We start from the raw sequence: 22565 nt of genomic DNA on the forward strand, positions 1-22565 counted from the left end.
TATTTCTATTTTACATGTTTGGGGTGATGCGTACGGTCTGTAAAACTGATTAACAACAAGATAGTAGTAGTAGTTGTAGTAGTAGTTGTAGTAGTAGTAAATGAACATAGACTTATGATGGTCTGATAATCTCTCAGAACTATGGGAAAAGCAAACGAAAATAATAGAAGCCTAATTGACTATGCTAATCTATGACAAGACTTGCTGTGCAATGTTGAGTATATTATAAAAATACATTTTTACATAGGTAAAAGCTTATAGTGTGTAACTATGTAAGCTATTGCAGAAATGTTAAACTTTTTTCTTCAAAGAAAATAAACATGGAAAATTAGTCCTTTCTTTTGACTCCATTCTTCAAGGTTCCATACTTGACTGTCGGTGTCTCCATTTTATCATTTTCAGATAACAGTGATGATGGACTTAGGGACGTGGTTTTGCTGCTCTCTAAAATGGCGTAGATTGTAGTAAAGGTTTGTCTTTGGGTATGAGAAGGGACATCTCATAATTTACCCAAGTACATGTTGTAACTCGTAGTTTTAACATCATTGCATTGTATTATCAAGTATGACAATAAATTGAGGGTCTACATTTACAATCTGATTTTTCTTTGGAATCTGATTTGTACTTTCTTGGCGAATGCTAATCGACGCTAGTTAGGCCACATAAACTAAGGACAAAGTAGCAAGGACGGTAAAATCTTGATCATGTGAAGTTGTTACTGAGAAAACTAAATAAACGCACTAAATACAGAGACTTATTTAACACTAAAAAGAGCAATTTTCGTAGTATTAAATGTGTCTAATTTAGTGATGTTTTAGGCTAGAGGCCTAGCGTTAGCTCGTGTGTTGCTATGGCTGCAGAATCTCTGCTTGACGCTGATTGGTTCTAAATTCCCGATTCCTGATTTCAACCAATCAGGGTCATGGTCGCGAGACCACTTTGCAGTCGGTAGCTCGAGAGACCACTAAAGATAATGAATCACTTTTAGACCAGAACCCTTTATTTATTCACAAAGGTACGTATTTACGTCTATTACTTCCCTATTTCAGATGGAAAATATACTTATTAAAAGTTAGTCGATGGCTTTAGATTTAGGTAGTGGGATTTCGGGTGAAAAAAAAAAAACTTTTTTAAAGGCTAGCTTGATGTAAAGACGTTAGGTACAAGTTGCGCCTAACCTTCCTGTAAAGATTGTCTTAAACTTTTTGAAATGTTAAATTAGTCACAAATCTGTCCATTTGATATTTTACAGTTCATTAATTCCGTTCAAAATCAAGTTCACGGCTCTCCGAATGGCATTTGAAGGGGATCAGGGCTCCATGGCTAATACACTTTTTCCCATTTATCAACGTCAGGTAAGATTTATACTTCCAGAGAAATACAATCACAATGGCTCTGTAGAATGTTGTGAATAGTTAGACCCTTGAAATCAGGCAGCACAATGAGCAACCAGTGTCTGCTAGGCCTGTAATGTCCATGATGTGTGTAAAAGAAAAAACAAGTGGCTGTATTATGGCGACACCAGTGGTTTTTACACTTAAATGATACGGATTCGTGAATATTGAGCAGGATCATTTATAGCTGAGGACCGGTTTAATAGTATACCTTTTCCTTTTTGCTTTTCAGACCGCCTTGAACATAGTCGGTGGAATCAATGGAGGTGTGCCGTTTATGTCCACCCCCAATGTCTCTTTGCAGGAGCTAGACTCTGGATCTTATCTCCCCTGGTCTCACAACACTCACAATGACACGTATGAACTAATCAACTGTGGCCAGAACCACGTCAAAACCAGGTTCCCAGTTCTTATGTTTATGTGTTCATTAATCAAGAGCATACAATGATTCCGTCACGTTTATAGCAACTGCATTATGAACTGAATCTCTTTTTGCCTTTTTCACTTTTAAGTAAACCCTCTGAAGTTATTGATGATGGAGAGACAGAATTGCAAGGGCTGGTTTCCAATATTTTGGATGAGGCTGATTCACTGGACACTCTCTATAGTGATGGGTTTGTATTTTATTTTTTCATTTTTTTGCCCCTGAATGTCAAACTAAATAAATGGTCTTTTAGTTTCCTACAATATTCTTTCCTTTAGGCCGTGTGTACCACTGTTATTAATGATTTTATTGATCATCATTTAATTTATGGTTTTGTATAATGGGTTTGGTTTTGCATTTATATGTCAGGTGTTTCTTCATGCTTACAGCCTTTAACCAATACATTTAGTCCAATATAGGTCTAATTTAGCCATGTGATAGTTTTATGAGGCTATACTTGAAGTGTAAAGTTTTAGAACTGCCTTTTGGCACTCCTGACTAAGACTTGCAGCTATCTGTTATTTTTTTTCTTTCAGAAGCCTGGGTCAGCGAAGCAACAACATCTGGTCCCCAAAGATACTGAGAGACGAACTGCTACAGTACTTTCAGTCCGAACCCAAAACTCAATACGGCTCAAACTTCGCTCAAAACTACATTTCCCATGATGCCTTTGGTAAAGCACAGGGACAGGCAGCAAATAAAGAGGCTGATGAGCTTTGTCAGGCAACACCTAATGGCTTCAACACCGACCAACACCTGCTGCTTAATTTACCTAACGGATTTAGGGACGTCTTTTCAGCACAGCATGGGCCTCACAAACCTCCGCCAGGCCTCCCACTGCCAGCCAGCACCTACATGACGCCGTTACAACAAAATAATTATGACAAGGACAGAGGGAACGGCGAGTCTATGTCAAGCTTTCCAGATCTTAGCCATGTTTTTAGGCCTCAGGGTGAAACGAATGGTGCTTACTTGTCCTACGAAGACCACTACAATCAAGGGATGGACAAACCAGCGGCCAGCGAGCAGTTCACCTCCCAAGATCTCAACCAACTCATAAACAGTTTCCAGTCTTTTGTGGCGGGTGAGGAAAACGAAGGCGAGTTTCTGAACATGCCCCTGCAGCATGAGGACAACCTGACTGATAAATGGAGGAGCCCGAGTCCTTTCATGCGAGCGCAAGGCAACTACTCGGCTCAAGTGCAAAGACAGATGGGTGTGGATTTTGGGAGCGCCGCGAGAGACCAAAACGGCGCCAAAAAAAGGCAACTGTTCAAGCGCGATTCTCTTCAAGATTTGTCTTCCTTCAGCTTACAGACACCTGAGTACTCTCCCCAAGCAAAGCTCTCCATGGCACACTATAACAAGATGATGGTGCAAAGAGAAAATTCTTCTCTCCCCATGAATATGAACCAGTTCTCACAGCATCAGGTCCAGCAGAGCCCGCTTAAGTTCAAACCGCAGATGCAGAAGGAGAAGAAGAGGTTTTTTGGAGACGGTTTCAACACCCAAGCCCAAAATTGTGAAATTTTCCCTCAAGAAAAACGCCCGGCTTTGTCGCAAAACTCTTTCTGCGACCTCCCTTTGAGCGCACGCACTCAAAGATTTGACAGAGAGAACAGCATGATCGGGGCAGGGAGTAATCAGCAGTTCATGCCCTTTACGTACGCCGGAAACGACCCAAGAAGGCACTCCAGTCAGCTCCAAACCCCCACCTTTAGCCCGCAGTCCTCACTAGCGTACAGAGGAGGCGTCCGGAGCATGGATGTGGGTGATGCGACCAATGAGATGTCAGGATTCAATCCAAGTTTTAACAGTATGATGCACCGTGGAGGAGAAAACACGTATCATGGCATGGCCCTGCCCGCTCAAGAGCAAATGAATCAAGGTCGACCCGTCATCCAGCTCTACTTTTACCTGGACGAATGCTATGAGCAGTGGAGGTGTTTGGAGAAGGAGAGGAAAAGGGTGAGCGTTTAGCGGCAGTTTACGGCACATTATATGGAATTTGCATTCATTCAAGGTTCAGTTTACAGTTGATCAATTATGGAGCCTAATCTTTGACTTTGAAATGTTTTTTTGTGTGTTTCAGATGGAGATTGTCCTCTCAAAGACCTTCCTGGGCAAACGGACCACAGCCCTCCCATACTCCAGCCTCCCCAAAACCCCTCCAAACCCCTCAAAAGTCGACCACCTCATTGTCAACCACATGAGGGAACAAGCTCGGGTAAGAGTTGCCAATGTTTTCCTTTCTGCCGCCTCAATAAGTCGTTATGGAGTTCATGGTTTCCTATCTGTATCATATCGCTCTAGGTGTCTTCACTTCTGGACAAAATGGAGTGTCTGACCGGCGTTGCCATTAACGCCAACATTTACACGGCTCTGAGCAAGCATCACATGGCCATCTGCGTCACCAGCGCCCGACGCAGAGAGGAGATCACCAACATGTCCCACAACCAGCGTCAGAGAGCTCACTTCACTGAGGATAAAGGTACTTGAGCCTAAGGTTGAAATGAAAACAACGTGAAGTAATGGTTTTTGATTGGGGAATAGTTCAAAACATGCTGTGTACTGAGAGAAGAGGGTTTATCTCTAAGGCACAGCAGGAATTGCATCAAAGTGAGACAGGAATGGTGGACATTTAGCATTAATGATAAAAATTGTATTTTGTAACCTAAATCTGAGCTTTAACTACCTCAATATTCAAGGAGAATCCATACTGAGACCAGTGACTTTTCTTCCGCAGGTTCCGAGACCATGTTGGTGGTTGCGCTGAAGGATCTCGCTGCCACCACCAGAAAACTGCGCACCGCCGTGTGGTGTGCCCTCCAGATGACCCTCCCTAAACCTGTCCCGAGACTAGAGCCTCCCGTCAGTGCGGAGAAACCGGAACAGAACGGCCTCGCTCCGTGTGAGGGGTACTCCTACAGGCTCTGAGCGAGAGGACAGTCCACATCAAATACTAACCACAGCCTCTTCTCTGGCCCCAGGGAACCGGGCTGGGATTATTACATGGACTTTCTCAATTTGATCACTTTTATCTGCAAATCAGAGATTGATGCTGTATGATTTGGAGAAAAAAAAAAGTTATTTTTCCTCGTTTGAATGTTGTAGATGAAATGTGCTTCACCTGTCCTGAGCAATCTCCTTAATTAGTGTATTTTTCCAATTCACTTTTATTCATTCACTATTTATGTGGGAGGCTCCTCTTCCCTGTTCTATTTATTTATTGTAATCTTTTACATCCAGACAAATCCAATCATTAAGAGCAGTAATTCAAAATTATTTGCTCAACACATTTTTGCAGTTTTTTTGTGTCATTTACTGTGATGACGATGTATTTAAGTTAGAACTCATAAATCTAAAGGTTCAGTGTTATTTTAATGATTTTCTTGATTAACTTTTTCGATTCTATTAATTTGAACATAGATTTTTTTTAGTAGGTAGAAAAAAAAATGTACTGCCTACTTTACGCCTAGTATTTTACCTTTTCCTATCATTGTATTAAAGTCGAGTTAGCAGTAGCCCTGCACAGCATCAAAGTATTTATAAAACCATTTGGTCATTGTCGCTTTATCTCTGCTTTGTTCATGTTCATGTTTCCCTTTGTACATTTGATTTGTTCTGTAAACCACATTTTTAAATTAAAAACAGACAAATTGAGTTGCCGTTTTCTTTTATTTAAAAAGTATGCGAGTCCCATAACAAACATACAAATTATGGTACATTTTTGAGGTATAGATTTTCCATCGCTCCATTGTGACGCACAGACGGATGTCAAAGTAAAACGGACATAAAGAAAGTTGATGTATTTTGAATTTGTCAAAAATGTTATTAGTTTGTCCAATATAAAAGGTAACTTGTTGGGCTCTTGAATTCTTAGCATATTTTCGACTATAGGCTACCACAAAATAAACTACCTGTATTAAGTGGTGAAAGGTTTTATTTGTCCAGTCAGTGTATGTCTGTACTCAGCATCATCTGCTGCATTTCTCACAGGAGTTTTGGGAAGAAATAAGTTGGATTAATGAGTCACTACCATTGACAGTACAACATTCAAGGATAGAAAAAAGTCAGATTTCTATGAAAGAATTTGCGGTGAGCTGGTTTATGGTTAATATCTTAGAATAACTGGCCGACATTAACTGCAACTGGCACAAAGTTCAGCCTCCGTCATTTCAGATTGAAACTTATTCCCTCTGGAGCTTCTAAAAGTGGTATCATTCAGTTGAAAGTTAATGAGTTCCAAGACACAAGGTTTATGTCGAAAGCTAGGCTCAAAAAGCTGGACATTTTAAATTGAATGCAATCTCAGACGACGTTACAATTGACCTGACACTCTGAGACAAACATGGCAGCCTATTTTTACTTTTAAATGTAGGCATCTACCTTTCTACAGGCCAAGGCCACTTGACAATATACATTACTGGACATCAATTAAAGAGTGGGACATCATCTTAGTAGGTGGGATAGATTTCAAAATGACTTTGCAGTACAATCGAAAAAGGGACAGGAGGTTACCCTGACCACCAGACACACGGGCCACACACTTCAGGGACTTTCCGCAGATTGATTGGGAAATTGTGCATCCGCCGTAGTTAAAGTTTGAGGGGTAGAAATTCCAAAGCTCAACACGTTACCTTTTAAATGACTGGATCAGTGATTGTAAAATTGCTCACGAAATCAGATATGGAACATGTACTGAACAAGAAGGGCCAAAGGAGACACATACTCAAGGTGCCAAAGGCTAAAAAGAGGGTGCCGCTTTTTTTTGTTTGGTAACAAAATCTTTCCACATGCAAAGTGTCCGTTTTGTTGGGCTTATCTCCTGCGCTCTCCCTTCTGTGTGCGCTTCTTCTCCTTCTCTTTGCGGTCCTGTTTGGCCACTTTGTCTTTCTCTCGTTGCATCTTATCCGTTTCCTTTTTCTTCTGCGCGTCCTCACGAGCCTGGTCCCGCTTCTGCTTCTGCCGGACCAGCACTTCCTCTACGTTGGTGTTTTTGAACAGGGCTGAAGCATTTGGTGAAGGGTAACCACAGGAAACCAAGAGTCTCATCAATGATACAAAATACAGAACTTCCAAATGCCTAGGGTTGGGATGAGATATGATAACTGACCAAAAATACAGTATATTCCAGACTATAAGTTGCTCCGGAGTATAAGTCGCACCAGCTGAGAGGCCCGTCCCGCTGTTCAATTACCTATATACAAACTTGTTCCTCTAGCTGTGGTCATCAAGCTATTAATTGCAGTAAGAGTAACCTCCGCTTTTTGCCAGTCCCTCACAAGCTCCCTCCAAACTTTCTTTCTACTGCTCGATGACCGTTTTCAGCTGCATATTTCACTACTTGGAGCTTGTAATCTGCAGAATATGACTTTCTAGTTTGGGGCATTTTGTGTTCAGTCTTAGGAGATGCTGGTACACAAGCTCAAAGCGCCCTCTAGCAGCTGTCACTGTGAAAATAATAATGTGAAATTATATATTTGGATTTATGTCGCACCTCCAGCCAAACTATTGAAAAAAAGTGCAACTTATAGTCCATAAAACACAGTACCATAGTGTGACGGTGTACTGTCATGGAACACAACAAAGGAGCCAATTAGGCGTCTTTCTACCCAGACAGAAAGTAAACAAAAAATATACCCTAAAACCAAGTGTTGTCCCTGCACACACTACTAGGTACAAGTAACTACTGCCTCCAGGTCATCAGACGAGGTCAAATGCATTGATATTGCGTTGCACTGAATTTCAGCAGGTTTGGGCAGCTTTTTAAATATTATAGAGCCGTTTTAGCCATTGGTGTCTGGCAACCCTGAGGAACATCTCATCAGTGATTGCACTTATTTGACAAATATTTGACAGCAAATCTACCATAATCAGAGATATTATGTTACAAGATATCAGCCCTTTACATTTTAGTCAAAACCTCTTTAAAAAGGATACATTTTTCATTTCCAGGAATTGGGTTTGCACTCATTGCATCCTCCTCTTCACCTTCCGTGGTTTTTGTTAAGGAAATGTGCAATAAGAAAGTATTAAAACTGATCAACTAATACAGCTTTTCTTTCAGTTTGAAGAGTAAAGGATATTCTTCGTCGTCGGTCACATTGGCGTACTGAGCCAACAGAGTTTCTTTCTGCTTTTTGGTTTCTACAGAAACCTCCTTTTGTTTCACCACAATTTGAGCCTGTTTCTCTATGAGGCTGGCAATGGCCTGGACCTCAGCTGCAGACAACAAAAAGTCAAGTCATTTAGGTTTGAGAGCGATATTAAATTACAATACACCAAATGTATAATCAGGTGAAAAGGTATACCATCATCATCCTTTTTCGCAGAGGTTCGGCTGCAGAAGTCTGTCCACTCTTTGATGATCTGTTTACAAATGTCCTCCACAGCGTCCTCCTCCTGCAAGTGAAAACATCACGCCAGTTTACATCAGTGGATCAGATGCTACATTACGAGCAGCTGTGCTTTAAAGAACAGTCCACCTTACAAGATGCAAAAAACTACATTAACGTTTAAACTTTTAGAATGGGCCAACCTATATTTATTTAAAAATATGAAAACCCATCAGTGGACAGTAAGATGTATTTATTTACGCGGCACAGTAGTACAGTGATTTATGCTCGTGCTTCACAGCTAGAAGGTCCCGGGTTCGATTCCCACCTGGACAGGGCCTTTCTGTGTGGAGTTTACATGTTCTCCCCGTGTCTGCGTAGGTTTCCCCTTCTATTAAAAACATATACAATAGGCCAGGATGAATGAGAGTGTGTTTGAGAGTGCCCATGGGGGACGATGGATGGTAATTAGTCCATGGCTGCAATCCGGTGTGGCATGTTCACATGCATTAGAACCATGTATGTTCATAAAAATGCACTGTACCAAATACACCAACAAACTAAACAAGTAAAATATGCTATGTCTTACTACAGGCCAGGGCATAGTAGGGCATAAAACCTGACTAGTATATTTACGGTAGGGTTTACAGTGATACACTCTACCATATCGTTTACAGTGATAACCCCTACCCTACCGGTAATCAGCTTGATATTTATCGCATTCATTTCTCTAAAGTCTTTGCCCTTCAAGTCCCATTTTTTCTACTAAATGGATTGGTCTGAGGTCAGCCTTATTGCATACCATCATACTGTCTTGGATTATTACAGCAGACAGCAACAAACTGAAATCAGGACACTTCAGCAGGTGACAGCTAAATTTAATCTTTGGTGATCCATTTTCACTCGAGTTGAGCCACCACTGACAACCTAAATAAACTTTGAATATGATTGTGTGAGAGTATCTCAAATAACGTTGATACTGGCAGTGGATTGCTTCAAATAAACGAAGATAACGTCATAACTTTAAATTGAAGCTCAGTTCATGAGTAGCCCCTCAAAATACACCCGAGGAATGTCAGGAGAGACAGACAGCAACAAATGAAGCCCACGCCAGACTCAGGCGGCGGCTAACAGGAGCATGCTGCGGAAGATATTTACCAGGAACGCGGATAAAATCCCCTGCAGCGCGTCCTCTTTCTCCTCATCGCTCTCCTCTTCCTGTAAGACCCCTAAAATATACGCTCCGTAGACCTCTCGGTCCACTTCGAGCGAGTCCAGCCGCTCATTGAGCCATGTTTCGAAATCGCCGGTGCTGGACGAGGGCGCCGCCATCTTGGCCCGTTCGGGTCCTTCGAGGCGCGGGGCTGTCCTTTAAATTTGCCAGTTTCTTGATGAAGAGCGAGAGCGTAACCGTCAGTGAAATATATACCCTTTTTTTTTTTCTTAATAAACATACATTGTATTTTCTATGTATGCCTCCCAACGAGAGATTATGTATATTATGCTTTGTAAATAAATTTGAGGGGAGAAAAAATAGATAAAAATAGATAAAAATGGCACATCATGTTACTTTATTATTTAGCCTTTTTATGTGTTTGAATTTTGCCCACGTTTGTCACCGATCAACCTTTGAGTAGGAGCATAGAGTTGGACCATTGAAGTAAAACAGTTTGACTCTGATAGACGTGCAAAATATCCAGCAGAGGGCGACACAGCACTACTAAATTACACGTCAAGATATTAGGCTTTTCATTCCGATTCCTCTTTATTTCTTGTAGTCAAGGCCAATGGTTCCCCAACTTTCATACCAAACACCACCTAAAAACATGTTGACTCTCAGAGAACCACGTGATCTAAACCTGGTCTGTAGCACAATGCCAGATCTGATCATGGGCTGATTCAGGTCTAATCTGGGACAAAACCTGTGGCCTAACCGAACTAAGCGGTGACTAAAGTAGAAAACTGTAAAAACTCAGTAAACTCAGTAAAAACTGACCCAAATCGGACAAAGCACAAATCCAAATTTTACCCATAAGCTTTTTAGACTAGGGGCTTCTAGGAAAGAAAAAATGAAAACCCCTGACCTAAGCCATGCCTGTGTACCACATTTGGGACCCGGACGTCAGTTTGAGAAGAACTGATGTTGGTCATGGCCTATAAATAAATGCAACAACACTTCATGTCATCCTTTTAAGTGTTTATCCTGGTCTTCATAGTAGAAAATTGTGTTTCTTTTCATGACTGAAGTGTGGCTTGTTAAATTGTAATTACAGCCAAAAGCGTGCCGTGTTGGCCGTCACAGTCCTGGGACAGTGCCACAAATCCCAAAGTTATAATTGAAAATTAATGTTGGAATCTCCCACAGTTTACAGAGGCATTTGTGCACTCACATGTGGGCTCCGGCACAAATGACATGCCAGGACTCTAATTGAAATTTGCCTTCCAAAATCATCTGAATATATTTTCAAAGTCATTGATCAATTATATTTTTGAAACATTTAAGGAATTAAGAAAACTGACCCGCAGAAGCCTCAAAGCATCAGAGGAAAGAAGCCATATATAGTTGAAACGTACAAAAACACTAGCTCGAGTGCACTTCATTCATCCATTCAAAAATATCAAACCTTTACCTCACAGTCAATAATGCTTTGAAGTCAGGGTAGATTTGGAGTAATGATCTGTTAAAATCAATCAGGAAGTTTGCCGTATATGATCATGCTTTTCTTTTCTTCTCAGGCCTTTTCTTTCTTGTCCTCTGGTTGGAGGTAGAGGACAATGCTTATCCTGTGGCTCCACTGACAGTGTTTTGAACTCATTATAGTGTGGTTCTCTGTAAATTGTAGCCTACATCAGATACTCAAACAGTTGTAAGCAGAGCTGGAGTCTTGCCCTTCCAGCTGTTATTCTCTCCTCTTTCGTTTGACTCTGGAACCCGCCCTCCTCACAGCTGTTTGAATATATTACCCCGTTTCTGTGTGAATAGTCCAGACCTGCTTTGTAAAATTAGAAAAGACATCAGTCCAACAGCCCCCACACCATGCCTCCTTCACATCCTCATGTTTTCAGCGTTCGTCACAAAAAAGCTGCCCTTCATGGAGCTCCACGGGCCGTCTCCTCTCAGTGCGCCGGCCCCGCAGAAGTGAAGTGTGAGCGGGTGCGACGCCGCAGGGAGCCACCCATGGGACTGTTCTCTCTATATTTCAGAGCACCACATTCTGCACCGCACAATGTGTTGGTTCCCAAGTTCAGGTCAGTCCAAACTGAGTTGTCAGGCTATAGCACTGAATCCACTGTCCATGGGCTACACGTTTATGTTCATTGGCTAATTATTCAGATACTAGAAAATCATGGGGAGACAGTGGATTAGGTGTGGACCTCATAACCACAAGGGTGGCAGCCCAATAGTGTTTCTTCCACCCTGGTCCCATGTAAAAGGGCTTTGTGACTTCTTCTTCTTCAGCTTCTTCTTCATCATCTTCTTCTTCAGCTTCTTCTAATTCAGATTCTTCTTCTTTAGCGTCTTCTTCTTCAGCATCTTCTTCTTCAGCTTCTACTTCTCCTTCTTCAGCTTCTTCTGCTTCTTCTTCTTCTTCTTCAGCTTCTTCTTCAGCTCCTTCTTTAGCTTCTTCTTCTTCAGCTTCTTCTTCATCATCTTCTTCTTCAGCTTCTTCTAATTCAGATTCTTCTTCTTTAGCGTCTTCTTCTTCAGCATCTTCTTCTTCAGCTTCTACTTCTTCTTCTTCAGCTTCTTCTTCAGCTCCTTCTTTAGCTTCTTCTTCTTCAGCTTCTTCTTCATCATCTTCTTCTTCAGCTTCTTCTAATTCAGATTCTTCTTCTTTAGCGTCTTCTTCTTCAGCATCTTCTTCTTCAGCTTCTACTTCTCCTTCTTCAGCTTCTTCTGCTTCTTCTTCTTCTTCAGCTTCTTCTTCAGCTCCTTCTTTAGCTTCTTCTGCTTCAGCTTCTTCCTCTTTGGCCTCTTCTTCAGTTCCTTCTTCAGCCTCTTCTTCTTCAGCATCTTCTTCTTCAGCCTCTTCTTCTTCAGCATCTTCTTCAGCTTCTTCTTCCTCTTCAGCATCTTCTTCTTCTTCTTCAGCATTTACGTCTCCTTCTTCTTCTTCTTCAGCTTCTTCTTCTTCAGCATCTTCTTCAGCTTCTTCTTCAGTGTCTACTTCTCCTTCAGCTTCTTCTTCTTCTTCTTCAGCTTCTACTTCTTCTTCAGCCTCTTCTTCTTCTTCTTCCTCTTCTTCTTCAGCATCTTCTTCTTCAGGTTCTTCAGCTTCTTTTTCAGCTCCTCCTTCTTCAGCTCCTTCTTTAGCTTCTTCAGCTTCTTCTTCTCCGGCATCTTCGTCTTCAGCTCCTTCTTCTTCTTCTTCAGCTTCTTCTCCCTCTTCTTTAACCCTCCTGTAGCGTGTGAAGGTTCGCCTATTGCCTTTCGCCATTGTTAACGCATTCCAGAGAGCAGCTCAACCCCCACCCCAAAACTCCTCGTCACTTCCTGTCTTGTGAATGGCTGATAAGATCGAATACAGTTCAGGAGAAAAAGACTGTGACGATCTATCCTAACCCTCACAACCAGAAATGAGAACTCTGTATTGACCTTCGAATTGGACTAAAGACTGAATCTCAAACATCCGATTTGAGTAATAAGCCAATTCTTCAATTCATGGACAGTGAGAATGAACTCAACCAATCTGTTCTAATGATGAATTCTTCCCCAGGTCAACAAAGACGCAATGTACAAACATACTGTCGAAATGTTGTTTGGAAAGTTGTGAAGTTGTTAATGTGTTTATCGCAATAGAAATGTATTTCTTGAATTCTCTCCCAAAGACATTCCCACTTGGGACCGTCATATCGAATTACGGACTGAAACGATTGGTCGAATCCACGGAGAAAAAGGGGCCGCCCCCTTGGTATAAAGGAAGGAGAAATAGCCAGAAACTCCCCTTACCCTTACCCTTGCTCTTCTTTTCTGAAACCGCTTCTGAGTTGAGTTGGAAGGAGGAGGAGAAAGAGACGGCAGGATGAGCACATGGCTAACATCCCCCGCTGAACTCTGACCTCTCCTTTGTCTCAGATGGACCACAAGAACTTTAAGTTTGAGCCCGTCAGTTGACGTGATTTTGTAACTACCAGTTACTTCTTTTAAGAACATTTGCATTTTTCCTACAAGACAACAACATTTTTGATCGCTGAGCTTTCAGCGAAACCAATTTGAGTCTTGCTTGACGCCCAAGGCCAGAGGAGCTGCAGACAAGGCCGCGCCGGCATCAGTTGGAGAATCACCACCCAGAACGCCGGACGCCTGACCACAGTTGGAGTGGAAAGCCTTTCTCTCACGGTCGTAAGCTCATAGACCTAGCTCAATAAGACTCACATAACTTCTCAGAAAACCACCTTATTGACTTTCAGATACAATTTTAGAACATTTTATCTGATTATTCATCCTGTTAGCCTTCTAGGTTATTCTGTTTGCACTTTAATATTTAATGCCGTCTGTTAATTGATTTTGATCATTAAACCTCCCTAAACCACAGTTTGCTTTGGTAATGTCTGTGTTTATTATTCCAGAATAAGGGTCCATGTGTACGTCCAAGACCTCATTTCCTTCAGATAAATCTGTAGTTTAGCCTCCTATTCTTACTTTTATTTTGTTCGCTTTTAGAACTGGTGCCCCGTTAAATTTTAAGGCTAATCTACAACCTATTAATTAATTAATATACAAATTAATTGATTAATAAACCCTCATACCCTACATATATTTGGCGCCCCCGTGTGAGGCGTCATAAACTCTATCTGTTATTAATGATCACTGATCATTCCAAAGCAAACTTTGAGGTTCAATCTTATCAAAAAGTTGTTGAAAAAGAAAGAAAAATGCATTTTTAAAAGTGTCCATTGGAAACAAAACTCTCTGCGCAACTCTCTCTCAATGCTACCGTTACAGGTCGCAGCACATTATTTTAAATGTGACTTTCAAACATGCATGTTCTCTTTGTGCTATCAAAAGCACAATTCTCAAAGGCCTTAAGGTAACCAAATTTTAATAGCTGCGAATTTTCCAGTATTAAAAATTACCTGTATGTTGCAGTAAGTAATATAATTTGTCTGCGAGTTTTCCAGAAATTGTAACTTTACACTGCATTGGTGTTAAAACTGTTCTCCCCTCCTGCAGGAGCTCAGATAACACCCCTAAGACCCCCCTCCTTACAGCTCTGGTCAAGAGATGTCTCCACTGGCAGCTTTTGGCGCCAAATGAGTCAATCATTCCCCAGAGTGGGCCGGTCTTAATGACATCACTTCCTTAGAGCCCGCCTACCGAAGGCTGTGCCACTATCTCTGCCCCCTACCGTGAAGGAGGAGACAGAGGCAGAAGTGATTTTAAGTGAGCTTTGATCACAACGCTCTCTTCCAAGTAAGTAAGCTTTACTTGAGTAACTTAGACAATAAAACTTAAACTATAAACACATTCAGTTGTACCTTAGTTTACTGTTGTTTTATTGAAGATAAAGCCAAAACATTGTCCTTTTCCATCTTTAACAGCTACTGTACTGTTCTTCCTTCTCAAGACTAACACTTGTCTTCGGCTTTAACTGGTCTTTTCTGATTGGGTCTAACTTAATGACTTGTTTTGTGGCCACACTACAAGCTCTTATTTGCCTTTATCTAGACCAATGCTCAGCCTTGCAATTTAAATTGCAATCTCAAATTGTAACGCATAAAATTTTACAATTTTTAAGCTAAAGGGCTCAATTCAAATTTACCCTCTCTAAGTAAAACTTAGTGAATTTTCATCCACCTCTTGAAATCAATTTTAACTGACTGACTGCTGGACAGTCACCAATCAGTTAAGTCAAATTTTGATATTGAATTTAATTAATTAATTTGATTTTAATTCAATAATCACTCTCCAAAATGTCCATGTCCTTTCTTCTCATTCATTTTGTCCCATTCTCCTTTCATGTCTTGCTTCATTCCATCTATCAACCCTGGTTTTAGTTAAGCACAATTAAAACTGGTTTGTTTCATTGTGACCCACAGAAGGTCAAGTCAGACTTTAAAGTTGTCTGAGTTTTGATAAAGCAACATGCCTCCGAGAGAACTAAAGAACCTCGCTGTCTACAGACCAGGCCAGGGAGACGTCCTTGACTGTGTAGACAAAATGCAGGGAACAGATCCCTCTGAACTTGAATCCATAATTACATCTTTGGTAAGTATAACATCACTTACAGGAAAACAAGAGGAGAATCTGACATTGTTAGCTAAAATGGCAGTTGCAATGCATTTACAACTTAAACAAACACAAGAAGTACTGACAGACACAAGGAGACAAAATGATGAACTTACATCACAAAATGCCTCTCTCCAAGAAGAGAATGCAAAGCTTATGAGTGACAAGGAAACTAAACATCTAGAAAACCAACAACAAGAGGTTGGACAAAAACTCTTCGAGCAAGAGCAAGAACTGAAATTTGCAGATTCAGAACTTGACAAAACTAGCAGAAACCTCTCGGAACGAGAGGAGGAGCTAGTGACAGCCCATGCTGAGCTAGACAGGACGACTCAAAACCTTAACAGGTCTGAGTGCCTTCTCAATAAAGCCACCCTAGAGGTAAGAGATTTAAAATCTGAAATTTTGATTCTCCAAGAAAACCAAGAAAAGGACAAAACAAAACTAACTCACATTCAGAGCCAGCTTACAGCAGCTCAGATTAAAATAGATCACACGACGCTACGGCGCACGATCAGTGAGGAAGAAAAGAGCTTTAAAAGAGAGCAAGAAGATCCTCCTGAACAAGGAGTGAGATCTCAAGTGTATCCCCTGGGAACACTTCAGGAGAAAACAAATAAGTTCTTAAGGGACTTTTCTCCCCCACCTGCTTTAACATTGAACCCCAAGCCACCGCACCTGCAGCGGTTGGACAGGCTCATCTCTGAGCCACCTGATCAATGTTATGCTTCACAGGAAACAAACGATCCCGTCAAGATCTCCACTGGTGAGTTTGAGCGTGGATATCGTGTTCCAATCAAAGATCTTGACAGAATTGCACAACATGTCATTCGCTTTGAACCCAAGTCTGATGGTGCTAACGACACAAGCACCTACTTAAATGACATTGACTTTTACCTGCGTAGATTTCCAGACTCTACGGCAGAAGATAGAATTTACCTAATCAGGTTTACTTCAAGTAGAAATGTGGGAAGTTTCATTGATAGACAGGCGCGTCACACAAAGGCAGACTATGGTCGCCTTTGCCAAGCTCTCACAAAAGAGTTCTCAAACTGCCTGACTACTGGCCTAACTGCAGCCTTAAATGTGAAGCAGACTCGACAAGAGTCTCCACAGGCTTATTACTGCAGACTGCGTGATGCTTACTTCAGTTCGAATGAACTTGAGATGGAGGAAAATCTCCACTTTAAAACACTTTTTGTTCTAAATCTTCATCCCACAACAAAGTACCACCTTGGCATCACCGCAGATCCCGCTACTCAAACGAGCTACCAGCTTCGTGAACTAGCGATGCGTGCTTTCATGAAACACAAACAATCGATGATAAAACATCCAGAACCTTCCCCAGTTCTTAATCTCGAGTTAAAGAACTCACAACAGATAAGAACTCAAAACTGCAAGTCAAGCAGTTCAAACATGCGTTCTTCTCCAGCAGAGAAACGCAAAAGTGAAGTAAAACCGGCCCAATGTCAACAGACAAATGAGAAGCATAAGCAAACGCGGCTCTCCAGCCCTGAACTTGAGTGTAGGCAAAACCCCGCCTATGGCAAACAGTGCCAAACAAAGCAGCATCTCCAACAGGGGGGTCATTACACTCATCACAGTAAGAACAGAGAAAATCGGGATAGCACAAAGCATCTCCGAATACACAAAAATTCTCAATTCTTCTCGTCAGGAGAACCTGAAAGAAATCAGAATCATGGCTGTCAAAACCAAGTCAGTGAACTTGACAGCTCAGCTGATCTGACTCACTTCAGTGATGAAAATGACACTTTTATTGAACAGACTCCAGACAATGATGGTAAAGCTGAGCTATCCTCATTAGCCTCTTTAATCCATCAGAGCTGTGATAAAATGTCAATTAAACAACCTTTCAAACGTTTTCTGTGTAATCTCACTGAAAAAGATTTGGCTGGAAAATTTTACATGCCAACTACTATTGAGAATGCTCTCCAAGAGGAAGCAATGCTTGACACAGGTGCTGACGTCAGCATAATGTCAACCTCTCTTTTTAGTGAAATTCAGGAAGCACTACAACATAAAAGAAGACAAATAAATCTTCACTCTTGCTTCCTTGAAATCCAGCCATATGCAGACATTCAAACTGCATTCACAGAAATGGCGTACATTCGCTTGACAATTGGACCGATGACAGTGGTCCATCCATTCTTTGTGTCTCCACTTGATATGATGCCTCTCCTTATCGGAAAGGATCTCCTCAATCGATTTGAGCCTCTTATTGATTTCAAAGAATCAATACTCTATGCACAGGTGCTGAAACCTTGGCCTTTCTCACATCCAGGAAACTATGGTGAGATCTTTCAGTGTGCCACTCTAACACATACACCTGTCCCAAAACATAGGGACTACAAACACAAGAAGTCAGGTTCTGACCCAACTCAGTCTCAGAACAGCCTCTGGAGACCCCAAACCAAGTTCTTGTGCAGGGACACAGCTCTACCTGAGCTGAACTGTCCACAAATGCACCCAGAGAAGACTCAAGGTCACCCTTGTGACCCCAGACAAAACAATGAACTTCAAAGTTCATTGAAGATCTTATCCAAGCAGGCAGTCATTGATGACAACGCTGTAAAGGCTAGCCTAGAACCCCAGCTCACCCAGCCAGGTTCTGTTCAGCCTTTTCCCACCCTTCCCACCCTATCTTCCATTGTGGCCCCTCACGCTGCCTCATTGGCCACCTCAAACCCCTCCTCCACCCTTTCTGAGCTTCCCTGCTCATTCTTATCAGACCTTGCCTCACCTCGGTCTGATGCCTTCTCCAATGTCGTCCCTAACACAGACACTGCTTGTGAACGATCCTTACCTCATGTTTTCGGCCTTTGGTCCCGCCAACGGATCCAGCCTGGCCCGGACACACTCACTTCTCTTATGCTCATGGTGCACCCGAACCACAGGGGGGTAGCGCTGGCTCAAGCACATAAATCCTCTCTATCGGCCCACAAAGGCACTCAGACAATGCGAGAAATAAGGCAAAAGGAATCCTGCTGCCCACATGCATGTACAAATGCATATGATAAAGGCACGATTAACAGGTCAACCTGCAGCCAATGTCAGACATCAGGTCTGAAGAAATGGGTAAAGCCCACAAACCAAAGGTTTGGAGATAAACAGAACGATCTCCAAAAGCAGAGACACTTAACACCTGCCATTACCAAACCAGTATGGCATGGTAAGTTATCAGGGAACAAGGTAAGTTATCGCAACTGCCTCCAAGCTCTGAAACAAAACATCTAGTCCACTGGACAGATGAACTTGGTGCTCCAGATGCACACTTGTAAATAAACAGGAAACACAGCTCCTGTTTGTAAATAGACACTAGCCAGTCTATTCAGTGTCAATAGCAATCACTAAAGTTTTTCAATAGCAATTCCTTCTCTAACCAAAGGGGGGAGCTACTTTAAACTTTTCACTAACCTCTGCTATCCTCTATGCATGCTGTCATAACCATTGAGGCTTTGTTTTCAGTTTGACTGCAGTTAAACTCTGAACAACAGAGTACAATTCAATCAGTAGTCAGTTGTCAATGCTCAAGTATTGCTTAAGACTCTTCAATCCATTTTGCAAAATCTTTTGTTGTAAAGGAAATCTTGGTGAACTCGCAGCCTTAGATATCAGCAACTCTAGAGACTTTGTTTTTCAATGGACCGCCTCAGTAAATTTAGCGCTTCTACCGCTTTTCCAAATTTAGGTGTCAAACCTGAACCCTTAGGACTTAAGTCGTGCATAGTTGCACACAATGCAACACATGTAGCTTCTAGCTAAGATTGTAGCCACAGCAACAAACACGTAAGACTAAACCTAGTCTGTAAACACACTTGCCTATTGCTACACACATTTAGCCTAATATTGCCACAGTTAGCAAACACCTGAGCCGACTCTGTGTCAATGAACATCGGGCATCGTCTTCAGTCAACGGCCATCCCATCACATCACGGAAATGGCGTGTCAACCTCCGCCGTAGGGTGGAGCCTGCCACGAAGAGGGGACTGTAGCGTGTGAAGGTTCGCCTATTGCCTTTCGCCATTGTTAACGCATTCCAGAGAGCAGCTCAACCCCCACCCCAAAACTCCTCGTCACTTCCTGTCTTGTGAATGGCTGATAAGATCGAATACAGTTCAGGAGAAAAAGACTGTGACGATCTATCCTAACCCTCACAACCAGAAATGAGAACTCTGTATTGACCTTCGAATTGGACTAAAGACTGAATCTCAAACATCCGATTTGAGTAATAAGCCAATTCTTCAATTCATGGACAGTGAGAATGAACTCAACCAATCTGTTCTAATGATGAATTCTTCCCCAGGTCAACAAAGACGCAATGTACAAACATACTGTCGAAATGTTGTTTGGAAAGTTGTGAAGTTGTTAATGTGTTTATCGCAATAGAAATGTATTTCTTGAATTCTCTCCCAAAGACATTCCCACTTGGGACCGTCATATCGAATTACGGACTGAAACGATTGGTCGAATCCACGGAGAAAAAGGGGCCGCCCCCTTGGTATAAAGGAAGGAGAAATAGCCAGAAACTCCCCTTACCCTTACCCTTGCTCTTCTTTTCTGAAACCGCTTCTGAGTTGAGTTGGAAGGAGGAGGAGAAAGAGACGGCAGGATGAGCACATGGCTAACATCCCCCGCTGAACTCTGACCTCTCCTTTGTCTCAGATGGACCACAAGAACTTTAAGTTTGAGCCCGTCAGTTGACGTGATTTTGTAACTACCAGTTACTTCTTTTAAGAACATTTGCATTTTTCCTACAAGACAACAACATTTTTGATCGCTGAGCTTTCAGCGAAACCAATTTGAGTCTTGCTTGACGCCCAAGGCCAGAGGAGCTGCAGACAAGGCCGCGCCGGCATCAGTTGGAGAATCACCACCCAGAACGCCGGACGCCTGACCACAGTTGGAGTGGAAAGCCTTTCTCTCACGGTCGTAAGCTCATAGACCTAGCTCAATAAGACTCACATAACTTCTCAGAAAACCACCTTATTGACTTTCAGATACAATTTTAGAACATTTTATCTGATTATTCATCCTGTTAGCCTTCTAGGTTATTCTGTTTGCACTTTAATATTTAATGCCGTCTGTTAATTGATTTTGATCATTAAACCTCCATAAACCACAGTTTGCTTTGGTAATGTCTGTGTTTATTATTCCAGAATAAGGGTCCATGTGTACGTCCAAGACCTCATTTCCTTCAGATAAATCTGTAGTTTAGCCTCCTATTCTTACTTTTATTTTGTTCGCTTTTAGAACTGGTGCCCCGTTAAATTTTAAGGCTAATCTACAACCTATTAATTAATTAATATACAAATTAATTGATTAATAAACCCTCATACCCTACACTCCTCTTCTTCAGCATCTTCTTCTTCTTCAGCAGCAGCATCTTCTTCTTCTTCTCCTTTTTTATTTCTTCTTCACCCACATTACCAGTGATTGTATGCTTTTTATTTGAATGATTGCTGGTGGGCTGCATGATATTGATAATATTGCAACATAAACACACACACAAATATATTATTATTATACATATTTTCACTTTTATCACAGCACATTTCAGGACACCCGTGCACCTCACTTGGCATTATTCACTAATGCAACTGCTGTAGCCAGAGCTGCCAGCAGCCTCTTCACTCATAGCCAAGCACTCACTCAGCACAACTTTCACACAAGCAAAGGTGGGCAACGTGTCTTGTGCAAGAGATCATAATAACAATGTAATGATAAGAGACTGAACAATGGACCTTTGGCTCTTGATCACAGCTACGTAAATTCTACATGGCATTATTATCATGTTTTATTATTATTATTATAGCCAAAGAAGCTCACTAAACAAAATGAACCTGTATTATTTGCAAGGCAATACACCCCTGTTAATATCAGTGGAGCGAGAAAACTGCCTTTGCAACCGGCTGGGCCCAGTCACATCTCTCTTTGCATGTCCCAGGGTCGCTGCATAATGCCGCAGCCTCTCTTAGCTCTGCGTAGCTTTAGGAGTCCTGCCCTATTTATATTGAAGGGGTCTGCGGATTGATGCGGGATGACAGGGGCCGCGAGGTGCTGAGTGGGTGGGCTCAACACGCTGCCTCTGCTTCGTATGCAGCCACACACTCACACTAACACACACTTGTCGTCTTCATGTGCCACTGCCACCAGCCGCACAAAAGCCCCGCAGTCTCGATGTGCGGTGTCCTCTCTCTGTCAACATATCCTGCATCCCAGCGCTAATGTGACAGAATATAACCAGCGCCGAACAAGCAGGCAGAGCAAAGCAAACAGCATGTGGAGAGAGAGCAGGCGTGTTTCCCCGAACCACACTCCAGTCCTCAGCACACAAAACTTCAGAAATAATAATATGTAATATTGGATATGATTATACTTATTTTCCCCCCAATGCATCTTTGATTAAAAAAAGCTTCTCTGTCCAATTCGAGCATGGAAGACTGTTTCCTACCTCGTTCTTACTTCTTCTCACCAACCTGCTAGTTAGAAGCGATTCACTTGCTAAAAATTTGCTTCTCAACCAATTACCTGCAGCCGAAACAGTTACTGCAGCCGAAACAGCTAATTCAGTCTCTCTATCGCCTCCTCTTCACAATCAATATTTTCCATAACAAATCTACTGAACTCTCCACATGGCATATATACGTACTTGTCAGGGTCGAAGCTATATCTTTCAATTTTCTCAAGGCAAGGCCCACAATTGACAGTAAGATGGAGTGAGGACCCTAATATTTCCATTCAGTGTATTATATTCTGTTTCTTACTTACAGTGCCTCTCGAAAGTATTCATACACCTTGAACCTTTGCACATTTTGTCATGTTTACAACCTTAAACATAAAGATTTTATTTTTTATTTTTTCCTGAACGTTCACACACACAAGTAACTGACAACTGTGAAGTGAAAGTGAAATGATACATGATTCTGTTATTTTTCAAAAAATAGAAAAGTGAAGAGTGGGGCTTGCATAAGTATTCATACAGCACGAATGAATACTTTGTGGGACCCGCTTTTGCTGCAATAACAGCACAAGTCTTTTGGGGTTTGACTCTACAAGATTTGCACATGTAGAGACTGACATTTTAGCCCATTCCTCTTTACAAAACAACTCAAGCTCTGTCATATTAGAAGGAGAGCGTTTGTGAACAGCAGTTTTCA

The 22565-nt window shown here is 41.8% G+C and overlaps 1 protein-coding gene across 1 annotated transcript; it reads right to left on the reverse strand.

Moving 5' to 3' along the window:
- Window positions 1-5490: 5490 nt before the first annotated feature.
- Window positions 5491-9504, reverse strand: ccdc43 (coiled-coil domain containing 43). The gene is made up of 5 exons (XM_079565024.1): window positions 9315-9504; window positions 8133-8223; window positions 7908-8043; window positions 7762-7817; window positions 5491-6827 (listed from the first exon to the last, which is right to left on the reverse strand). Exons 1-5 carry the CDS (start codon window positions 9486-9488, stop codon window positions 6640-6642), a joined length of 645 nt encoding a protein of 214 aa, XP_079421150.1. The 5' UTR covers window positions 9489-9504; the 3' UTR covers window positions 5491-6639.
- Window positions 9505-22565: the final 13061 nt, after the last annotated feature.

This window comes from Gobius niger (assembly GCF_951799975.1).
Source record: "Gobius niger genome assembly, chromosome: 10".
In the NCBI taxonomy this organism is placed as follows: Eukaryota; Metazoa; Chordata; class Actinopteri; order Gobiiformes; family Gobiidae; genus Gobius; species Gobius niger.

Coding starts and splice junctions, on each gene's coding strand:
- ccdc43 (XM_079565024.1), bottom strand. CDS start 9,488: ATGGCGGCGCCCTCGTCCAGCACCGGCGATTTCGAAACATGGCTCAAT. Junction 8,224..9,314: donor GGATTTTATCCGCGTTCCTG/GTAAATATCTTC, acceptor TTTCACTTGCAG/GAGGAGGACGCTGTGGAGGA. Junction 6,828..7,761: donor AATTCCTGGAAATGAAAAAT/GTATCCTTTTTA, acceptor CAAATGCTTCAG/CCCTGTTCAAAAACACCAAC.